The sequence below is a fragment of the Mustela erminea genome, chromosome 5, assembly GCF_009829155.1.
Source record: "Mustela erminea isolate mMusErm1 chromosome 5, mMusErm1.Pri, whole genome shotgun sequence".
In the NCBI taxonomy this organism is placed as follows: domain Eukaryota; kingdom Metazoa; phylum Chordata; class Mammalia; order Carnivora; family Mustelidae; genus Mustela; species Mustela erminea.
In genome coordinates this window covers 61749205-61759863 of record NC_045618.1, presented here as the reverse complement: position 1 = coordinate 61759863, position 10659 = coordinate 61749205, and the positions used below count along the sequence as shown (strand labels likewise).

Genomic DNA, 10659 nt, shown 5'->3' with positions numbered 1-10659 from the left:
ACTGTGAACCCCAGTCCATGGAGCAAAGGGTGCTGCTCTCTGATGTTACAGGAAGGCCCCAATGCAGGGCTCTCTAGGGTAGCCACAGCTAAAAGGTATAATGTGGAGGTGGGGGCCGGTCACGGGAGTTAGATGAGGAGCAAAATCTAACACGCATACAGGCTAGTGGAGGGAGGAAGGATGAGGGCTTAGATTCATGGTTAGGCGTGCAATTTCCGAGAACACACTAGGGAGGAACAGACCAAGAAGAAAGTGACAAGAAATCAGTGCCCCCCAGCTGTCCCGGTGAGGAGGATTCTGTGGGGAGCAGCACCACCTGCTGGCCAAAGGGAAAAATAGTTCTTGGTCTGAGAGGACAGTGGGCCATCATCAAGCCCAGCTGAAGCCTAGAGCCAGAGAGGATGGAGTCTCGGGACAAGAAAGTGAGAAAAATCACAACAATGACAAAACTGTCACATCTCCAGACAAAGGAGTGAGGGCCAAGGCTGGAAAGTGTTCAGGCTTCTAGCAGCCACCCTGTGGCACTGTAGCACCCCTGGAGAAAACCCACACACCCCTCAGGCCAGCATGAACACAAAGCCATCAACTCAAGAGCCCCCAGTGCAGTGCGGGCTGTTTAATGCGCCCCACCCCCATCACCATTCCCCCCCCCAACCCCCAGGAGGCCCTCTGCCCCAGGGCATCCTCACCCAGAGCCCTAGAAGGTGTACACGGGCACCTCCTTCCCCACCCTCCGTGCCCGAGATGCGGAGGGGCTGCCTTTTCACTCTGGGACGGAGGGGCAGACAAAGGAGAGGCTGTCCTCTGAGGAAGAAGGGTCACAGAGGGAAAAAGAAGAATGGTACTCTCACTCTAGAAGGTGAACAGGATGTCTGTGGGCCGTGGAGAGGAAAACAGGGCTGTTAGATGGAGGGCGGATGGCGACAGGGTCAGAATTCTGACTCCTCCAGGCTGAGGCCCTCTCTTGGGAGGCAGGCAGATGGCCCAGTTTAAGAGCAGCTCTCAAGAGGAGCACGACGGCGGCAGAACGTGCTCACAGATGACACCTCACAAGCGACAGCTCTAATTCCACTCTCCACAACACCGTCATGGCCCAGCGGTCTCCAGACGACTTAGCGTGTACCATGATGTGGTCTTCCCAAGAGGGGGCAGCCGTGCCCCAGACCACCTGCCCACCCAGCAGGGTGACACCCTCCTTCCTACAGCCAGCTGAGGTGCTCCTCCTCATAGCGCTGGGGGTCAATGAAGGGCCGGTCAATAGAGCGGATCATCAGCTCCCCACAGTACACGCACTCAGCGGCCACCAGTTCATCGAGGTCAGCCTTGAGCTGTTCCCGACTAGGCCCCGCCGCGGCAGCCCCTCCCTCAGCTTCCTTGGTGCGGGTGGAGCCCTTGGCAGGGGCTGGAGCAGCTCCCAACTTCCGCTGCAACTCCTCGAGCCGGGCCTGCTTGTAGGCCGGCAGGCCAGGCCGCACGGCCTGCAGCAAGCAGTCAGCATGGAACATGTGGCCGCAGAGGAAAAGGTAAAAAGGGCGGTTGAGCAGGGGGAAGTCGCAGGTGGCACACTTGTCCTGGGGCTCCACTGTGCCGTAGCGGCCCCGCAGCTCCTGCAGGTCTCGCCGGATACGCTGCGCGCTGGCTGTGGCCTCTTCCATCTCCCGCTGCAGCTCCTGAATGTGGTGGTTGTAGGCCTTGAGAGAGCTGCAGATGGCCTCCTTGAAGTGGTCGATGGTGACAAAGTCCGGAAAGAAGGGCAGCACGTCCTCGATCTTGAGCAGGGGGCAGCTGGCCAGGCAGGCCATGGCCGTCTGCACGTCCTCCTCCTCCTGCACCACGTGCCGAGCGATCTTCAGCCACAGCTTCTTACGCAGCTCCTCGTCGTCCTCCGGCAAGTCGGCACACTGCTTGGCCAGGTCCACGTCCACCTGCAGGGAGATCGCGAGCAGTAGGGGTCGAGGGTAGAGACTGGGACAGACTAGGGGAGACAAAGATGCCCAGGGTGAACCTGGGCCCTGGGAGAAGCCCCAAGAGGAACCTGTCTCAGTGATGTGTCTGTCCCCGGCACTGCTTTGTAAAAGCTACTTTCGGTTGAAGGAGACACTGATGTTGGCAAATGGGGAGCATATTCGAAATACAGGTTTTTGGGCCCCGCCCTCAGACTTTGATTCAGTTAAGTCCTGGGTCCAGACCCAGGGATTCACATTTTAAAGATTTTATTTATTTATTTATTTGACAGACAGAGATCACAAGTAGGCAGAGAGGCAGGCAGAGAGAGAGGGGGAAGCAGGCTCGCTGTCGAGCAGACAGCCCGATGCGGAGCTCGATCCCAGGACCTTGAGATCATGACCTGAGCTGAAGGCAGAGGCTTAACCCACTGAGCCACCCAGGTGCCCCGGATTCACATTTTAAACAGCACTTCCTGTGATCCTCTGCAAGTGGTAACTCCTGATTAAGAAACACACCTCAGCCCTCTCCCCTCCAGCCGTAGTGACTGTAACGCAATCACTAGCAGTATGTTTGGCACTGTTCTGAGCCCTTTTCCTATATGCTACTCTCATCCACCTTAGGAGGGAAGTAACTAGAACATTATGCCATTTGCGGCCCAACGATCTGGGGCAAAGAGAGAGGGTCAGAAATCAGTCTGAGGTCACACAGCCCACCAAGCAGCAGAACCAGATTCCAAACCCTGACCTCGGATCCTTGTTTCTAACCTCTTGTACCACAGCTCCTCTCCACAGAAGCCAGCACCCTCTAGCCACAGGACACCCCCCAACTCCAAACCCTCAACATCTGACACCAAGGCTCTCCAGGACCCCATCGTGGATGGGGTAGAAACTCATCAGCTCACCTGTAGGGCCAGGTCCACAGCCTCCTCGTACAGCTCCAGGACCTTGTAGACGTGAACGCAGGCGCGGTGGTGGCCGTGCTCTGCACAGAGCCGCAGTGCGTACTTGAGGTCGTAATGCACGCGGTGTGGGCTGGCGCCTGCCTGCTCCAGGTACGTCAGCAGAGAGGCCGGCTGGCTGCGGGCATACAGCGACAGCAGGTAATTGTGAATCGCCTGCTCCGTCTCCCCGAGCACATTGACGCAGAACTCCATGTATCGGGTGGCCTGGCTCACCTGCTGGGCCTCGCCACCCTGGCTGTAGTTCACCAGCGCAGGGATGAGCTGCCGGGCATCCAACCGGCTGCCCATCTCAATCCAAGCGTCCACCAGCTGGCGAGGAATGTGACGGATGAGGATGGGCGAGAACTTGTAGAAGAGCTGGGGGTCACGGTGGCGAGCGAGCACAGCCAGGGCCTCCTCGTAGGCCTCGTGCTGGCAGTGGTATGCCACCACGCGCTCGTAATCCTGCATGATCACAGCGAAGTACACCATGTGCTCTGTGTCCCCGTGGCTGGCCAGCAGCTCGTGGATGGAGGCCCGGCTGGCGAAGAGCCACTCCTTGTGGCGGGGGCTGCTGAGGAAGGACCGGAAGCGCTCCCGGGTCTCCCGGTATAAGCTCAGGGCCTCAGGATCACCCTGCAGCGCCCCGAGTCGGCTCAGGTAAAGCTCCGTGAGCCAGGTGGTAAGCAGCGTGGCCTGGGTGCGCTCGGCTGGCTTCAGACCGGCCAGTTTTCGCTGCAGGAACTCAGCCAGGGCCTCCTCCTGACGGGCCTCCAGGAACTTCAGGGCAATCTCCTCAAAGTAGCTCTGGGTCAGGGCATAGCAGCGGGCGCTCTCCAGGTAACGACGCTGGCGAAAGCAGAACTCGGCCTCGCGGGCCAGGACAGTGTCCAGGCAGTCAGGCCGCTCTCGACAGTACTCTTTGGCCAAGTCGAAGCGGTTCATGTCCAGGTAGGTGCGCCAGACGTCCCGGGCCTCCCGCTGCACGTGGTAGCGGAAGACGGCCCTTTCGGTGTAGGCCCACAGGTGGCCTGTGGAGGAGTCCTTCACCATGTGCCTCAGGGGCCCAAACTTCTCCAGGAAGTGATCCCGTAGCACCACCTGCCCTGTCAGAGTGCACACCGCCTCCACGCGGTCCGCCAGCAGCAGCAGGAAGTGGAACTGGGTCAGGACGATAGCCAGGGGCGGGCTGGCTCCCGGACCGACCCCCTCTGGGTATTCCCAGACTCGCTCCTCGCTCAGCAGGGAATCGGGACGCCCGCAGTCCAGGGCTCCATACAACACGCCATCCCCCATCATCCAGGCGAAGGCCCGCGGTGCGGAGCGCAACTTGGGGGTATAGAAGGCCAATTCACTGTAGCCCAGACTGCTGGGGAACTCACGGAATGGGGGTGGGTGGTCCGCGTACGCAGCAAAGAGCCCAGAGAAGCCCTGAACCTCGGCTCCCTCCGCCGCTCGCCCTATGAACTGGAAGAGGCGCTGCCGGGTGGTGGCAATGACAAAGCCACGCCCATCAGGGCCTCGCTCGGCCTCAAGGGCACACACAGGAGCTGGACCCCCTTCTTCGTTGAGTACGTACAACGGGCGGAAGTAGAGGTCTGGCGCAGGGCCGAAAAGCCCACCCTCGCTGGCTGAGAGCTCCGCTTCGAAGATCTGGCCTTGGGCGGTGCCGACCAGGATGGGACCCGTGCTGCTCTCGGTGCCCAGTGCCTTGTTCCAGCCCACACTCTCCACCAGCTGCCCCTTCCAGCGTGCCAGTGGTCGTACCTTCTGCCCATTACGGTTCACATAGAGGACCTCAGTGCTGCTCAGAGCAATCAGCAGGTGAGAGCCTGGAAAGGGGGAGAGCATGGCACCCTACAGAAGGCAGCCGTTCCCACCGGCAGCCTCCTTCCTGCCCCCACGACTCTCTGATCCCATGCGCTGGGGCGGTGACTTGCGCACCCCTCAACGACCCGTCCAACCCCAGACAACCCTCCCCCCCCCCCACCCCCCCCACCCCCCGCAACTCACCAGTGTGGTCCAGAAACATCTTGTGAACCTTGGCATCATCCTTGCGCCCCAGCTCCACGTGGTTGGGTTCAGTGGCCTTGCCCAGGTCAATGCTGTCAAGATAAGAGTCACAGAATCACTCCAGAGAAGGCAGACCCTTTTTTGGAATCACACACCTCTTTATAATCTGATGAAAGCCACAGGCTCTCTGCCCTGAAATCTGTGTATACACATAAAATTTGGCATATGATCCCAAGGGAACTCTGACATACAAACAGGGCCTCCTTAAGAACCCTCTGCTCTGAGAATTCCCCCACCTCATTTTGAGAAATCACTGAACAAAAAGTCTTTTCCTCTGCTCAGTAGCGGTGCAATGCTTCTGGGAAGACTGGCAGGGGTATCCCAGACTGCTGGGGTAAAAACGGACAACAAACAGTAGCTAATGGTTACTGAGCACTTTCTGTATACCTAGCACCATGCCACAAGCTTCACCTAGTAGAGCTCAATGAGTCTTCAGGATAACCTTGAGGAAAGCTCCTGTTTATATTTCCCTTATTAAATTCTTTTCAAATTATACCCTCATTCTAACCAAAGAATCAAATCAAAGATGTATATTAATGATTTTCTTCTCAAACCTGTCATTCTCCAGACAAAACTGATTTTAATGTCTTTCTCCAGGCTTACAACAGAGTTGTTTTGTCACTGTTTTTATGTTTTGACAAAAATCTCTTCATGTCATGTATATGTGCATATATGCATATTAAGAGCTTGCTTTTCTCACTTAGTATTTCCTGAACGTTCCACCATGTCAACTGATACAGGTCTCACAGTTTCAAGAACTGCCTAATCTGTCTCTTTATGGCTCAACCATAATTTTATCATTTTCCTGTTGATGGGCATTCAGTGTGTGTCCAGTTTTTCCTACCACAAATAATGCTTCCAGATTACTCTTCCAAAAGATGGTGGCAATTTATGCTTTCACCAGCAGTGTGTCAAAGTCCATTCCTGTGTCTTTTCACCAGTCCCATAGGGTGAAATGGTGAAATTACTGTTTGGTGAAATGGTGAAAATTACTGTTTGTAATTTCTGTCAATCTGATAGGTTAAAGGCATGGTACCTTGTTGTTATTTTCCAAAGGTTGAAAATATATTTAGATGTTTACTAGAAATGTAGACTTCCTCTTCTGTAAACTATTGGTTTATACTCTTTGCCCTCCCCTTTCCTTTTTCTTACTAGTTTTTGAGGACTTTTTAAGGAATAGGATTAAAAAAATCTACAGCCTTGGGACGCCTGGGTGGCTCAGTTGGTTGGACGACTGCCTTCGGCTCAGGTCATGATCCCGGAGTCCCGCGATCGAGTCCCACATCAGGCTCCCAGCTCCATGGGGAGTCTGCTTCGCTCTCTGACCTTCTCCTCGCTCATGCTCTTTCTCACTGTCTCTCTCTCAAATAAATAAATAAAATCTTTAAAAAAAAAAAAATCTACAGCCTTACATGGAAAAACATCCTTTTCCCACCATTTTTGATCGTGCCTGATTCAAATGCTTTTTTTTAAAGTTAATTATTATTTTATTTATTTATTTTGAGAGACAGAGAGTGTATGACTGGCGGGAGGGAAGGACAGAAGGAGAGGGAGAAAGACAGTCTTTTTTTTTTTTTTTTTTGGAAAGAGAGCACAAGCAGGGGAGCAGCAGAGGGTGAGGGAGTGGCACACTGCCTGCTGAGCAGGGAGCCCAATGCAGGGCTCAATTCCAGGACCCTGGGATCATGACCTGAGCTGAAAGCAGATGCTCCACTGACTGAGCCACCGAAGCACCCTGGGAGTGAGAGAATCTTAAGCAGGCTCCATTCCCAGTCCAATGCACGACTTGATCTCACAACCCTGAGATCATGAACTGAGCTTAAATTAAGAAAGACACCTAACTGACTGAGTCACTCAAGCGCCCTGTATTTTTTTTTTTAAAGCACACTCTACACCCAACATAGGGCTCGAACTCAGGACCCCAGAATCAAAAGTTCCATGTTCTTCCCACTGAGCCAACCAGATGCCTCTCAAAAGGTTTTTTTTTTTTTTGTCATAACAGCAATTACTGTGTAGTCAAATATATCTGTCTTCTTCCTGGCGGATTTTCTAGCTTGAGTAAGAAGATCTCCCTTCAGCCCCAAAACAAAGACATTTATTATGTATTCTTTTATTTTTTTTATCTTAATTAACTTATTTTTTTAAAGAGGGAGGGGGGAGAGGCAGGGGAGGGAAAGAGAATCTGAAGCAGGCTCCGTGCCCAGCACAGAGCCTGACATGGGGCTCAATTTTACAACCCCAACATCATGACCTGAGCCAAAATCAAGAGTCAGACACTTTACTCACTAAGCCACCCAAGCACCCCCATTATATATTCTTTTGATATCGTTTATTTTTGTATTTTTAAAGATTTTATTTATTTATTTATTTATTGGGGGTGGGTGAGTGGCGGGGGAAGAAGCAGAGAGGGAGAAGCAGGCTTCCTGCTGAGCAATCCTAGGACCCTGAGATCATGACCTGAGCCAAAGGCAGACGCTTAACCAATTGAGCCACCCAGGTGTCCTAATATCCAATTTACTTTTAATATTTATATGCTTATTCCACTTCGAATTTTTTTTTTTGTGATATAGAGGCTTAGGTCTGTTTTATCTCTGATAATTATTCTGGATAAACAACTCTGCTGATACTTTTGTTATACATTATTTCCACTTATGTTTGTATGTATGTATGTATGTATTTCCAGTTTTATTGATATATTATTTCCATTTACAGTGGATTTATTTTAGGACTCTAGACAGTTCCCCTGATCAATATGACCAGTGTGTGGGTTGTACTATCTCTAACAGGTGAAGGGACACATTCAGAGACTGGGTGACTTGCTCAATACTCCCTAGCTGGTAAGTGGGAGAGCTGGGATCTGATGCAGGTCTACCTGATTTTTACTACTACACTGCATTAATTCTCTTTGGGAATGGATATTCTTGGAAACTTCCAAATCTACTGTTTTACCTGTCCAGAGTGAAAGAAAGGCCTTAGTCACTAATTAGGCCCCAGATACCACTAATTCAGTCCCTACTCCTAAGCCTTTTGGGCCCTCACTCACCGGAGTAGTGTATCCTTGCCCAGGCTCATGCAGAGCTGATTGCAGGAGACAACAAGACTGGTAATTCGCTCAGAAGGGGTAAAGTCAATGCGCTGCTTCGTGAAAATGGGCACTTCCTTCTCTAGCTGGGCATTCACATACCCTACAGGGAAGGAGGGAATTAAACGTTAGGTACGAAAAATGTGGAGGAGGAAGGACAAGGAGAGGCAACCAAAAATGTTTCCTCTTCAACTTCCCAACATATCCCTACCCCAAGCCTTTGGTTAAAAGCTTAATATCAATGTATCAGGTAGTTTGCTAATCACCTCTACATTAGGGTCCTGGGCTCCTTTCACGCCTCTGACAGCCATAAAGAGTGGATTCTTTGAACCCATGGATTGCTGCTGCACTGTCATGTACCCGCTCCCAATAGTAATGTGGGGAAAGCGTTGGATATTCTCCCTTATCAGTCCTGGGCCCAGCAATCCCAGCTCAACTAAATTATTCTAGATCACCTCCTCCCCTCCTCCCTGCCCATGCAGTAATGCTCTCACTGAGTTTCCAGAAAAATGTAGGAAGAGCAAGCCCCGGGGAACAGTGCCAATCAAACTGAAGCTTCTTTCTCTCTCACCTTTGCTCTCGTGTCTTTACCATTGCACAAAATATCCCAGCACTTCAGAACCCTCCGCCAACCCTGTTCACTTTCTAAAAAATTTCCCCTCAACACCAGGCTGCACCCAGATCTAGTAAAGGCCTAAAAATAACTGCATTTTTCCTGGTCCAGTAAAGTTCCCTCTAGGACCAGTCTTCCTTCCTCTATAATACTCTCCTACAACCATTTTCTTGGCCCACTCTCTTCTTCCCGCCTCCAGAAGGGGCCTGGTAGAAAAAGCATAGGCTCTGGCTGAAGCCTTGGAGCTTATTCTCAGTTCTCTCAACTGTGGCCCTGTAGACAAGCCACTTCCTTATCTGGGTCCCAGTTTCCTCTTAGGACCCTAGTGGCAGGGCCTAGATCACGAGGCTGCTCTTTCAAACTTCGACCATCCTCCAGCTGGGGGCCAAGAGAGTCTGCGGAGTTTCAGGGGCCTAGATCCGAACTGCACCTCTAGGCGGTGAACCGTACCTCCTGGAGCTACTTCCCCGATCCTCCCCAGCAGGTGCCAGGTGAGCGGTGCCCTCCCCTCCCTTACCGGAGTGGGGGATGCCCACGCTGGGGCAGCCAGGCTGCAAGACGGCTGAGCGGGACAGGGAGTCCTCGTATTCATCCAGGATGGACGCCATGGTGCCCGGCCTCTGGGAGCTCCCTCCCGGGCCCAGGGATTACAACAGGGTTCCCCCCTGGGATCCCCGTCGCCCTGGATTGGAAACTGCGTCTCCCCAGCCTCGACAAGAATCTGTTGATAGATTTTGGCAGTCCGCCGCCCACTCCTCCTCTTTAAAATCCCGAGGATTTTCTCGCTCTCGCCTTATAAAGCGAGAAGACTGGGGAGCCCTCCCCCTTGAATCTGGCGCAGTCCCGCACTCCGCTCCCGCACCCTAAAAGATCACTGGCTCCCCTTAGCCGATTCGAGAAGATCCCAACCTCGCCCCGGCAGCTCAGCTGACTCCCGCCCCCGGGACGCGCGCCTATAACGTAACTTCCGGGTTCTTGGAGCCCCGCGTTTACTCGCGCAGGAACGTACCCTGGCCGGCCACTCCGGGGCGCGGCAAGGGCTACGGAGGAGGGGGCGGGGCGGAGGCGGGGCGAGGGCGGGGGGCGGGCCAGGGCCTGGGCCGGGCGGTTCTTGAGGGAGGGAGCCGGAAGTTCTGCGGGAGTTTAAGGCTGGAGGCGGAGCGCTGGACAAGGCAGAGGTGCGGTCCCGCTGGATGCTCCGCGACTTCCTCCGAATACAGGCCCTTCCTTCCAGGGTGCAGTTCCGAGCTCTGACGCCAGGGGGCAATCCTGGCTCTTTTAGGCCCTTCCCCACCGGGCCGCAGAGTTCAGCCCCAGCCTCGAAGCCAACAACCGACTCCTTTTGTGCCCAGGCTTCCCTCCCTCAGACGACCGCTCAGCCTCCGTGTCCAGTTCCCGCTCCAACCTCTCCAAACAGGCCGCTGCCCTAGGTCCTCAGGAGAACCTCCCGTTCCTCGGTCTAGTCGCAGTCTTGATCCTATCTTCACAAGGCCAAGGCAACCAGTTCTGGCCTCTCTTCTCCCACATTTAGGAACCCACCAGCTTTCAGGAAGTGACAGAGCTGGTCACCTGGCCAACGGAAGCCAAGAGCTACCTAACCTGCCTCGAACCGGCTGCGTAATGCTTCCTCGGTGTGAGGAGAGACAGAATGGGTGGCAGAAAAGACCCAGCACAGCTAAGGGCTGCAGGACTGCTTCGATTCACTCGTTCAAAATAGCGTCCTTACTCTTTGCCTGCCTAGCCTTAGGCTGGGTGCTGGAGTCACAGAGATAAGTACAATATCAGCCTTGAAGGTCGTAAACCAGCAGGGACAATGGACCAGTAAACAGATCATTAATGCTAGAAAAGCGATGGTTGGATTTGTTCAGAACCTCACTCGTTCCAAAGTGAGCATACACTCTCTGCCAGGCACGATTCCAGGCTCTAGGGGCGGCTCAACAGAGAACAAAACGGAGGAAAGTCTCAGCCCTCGTGAGGCTAACCCAGGGACATGGTCTTAGCGCT

General features: G+C 53.6%; 1 protein-coding gene across 2 annotated transcripts; it reads right to left on the bottom strand.

The window, feature by feature from the left end:
* Nucleotides 1-582: 582 nt before the first annotated feature.
* On the bottom strand, nucleotides 583-9622 carry VPS18 (VPS18 core subunit of CORVET and HOPS complexes). 2 transcript variants are annotated; one of them, XM_032343321.1, is made up of 5 exons: nucleotides 9173-9622; nucleotides 8004-8145; nucleotides 4901-4992; nucleotides 2849-4719; nucleotides 583-1925 (listed from the first exon to the last, which is right to left on the bottom strand). In XM_032343321.1, the coding sequence occupies exons 1-5, from the start codon at nucleotides 9261-9263 to the stop codon at nucleotides 1200-1202; spliced, it is 2922 nt and encodes a 973-aa protein (XP_032199212.1). In that variant the 5' UTR covers nucleotides 9264-9622; the 3' UTR covers nucleotides 583-1199. The 2 variants fall into 2 exon arrangements, with proteins under 2 accessions (XP_032199212.1, XP_032199213.1); XM_032343322.1 differs by lacking the exon at nucleotides 9173-9622 and adding an exon at nucleotides 8614-9151.
* Between the last annotated feature and the right edge of the window lie 1037 nt (nucleotides 9623-10659).

Excerpts from the sequence above, each read along its gene's own strand:
- VPS18 (XM_032343321.1), bottom strand. The coding sequence starts at position 9,263 with ATGGCGTCCATCCTGGATGAATACGAGGACTCCCTGTCCCGCTCAGCC. Across the intron at positions 4,720-4,900 it reads GATGTTTCTGGACCACACTG|GCTCTCACCTGCTGATTGCT; the intron begins GTGAGTTGCGGG and ends CCCCCTTTCCAG. Across the intron at positions 1,926-2,848 it reads CTGTGGACCTGGCCCTACAG|GTGGACGTGGACCTGGCCAA; the intron begins GTGAGCTGATGA and ends ATCTCCCTGCAG.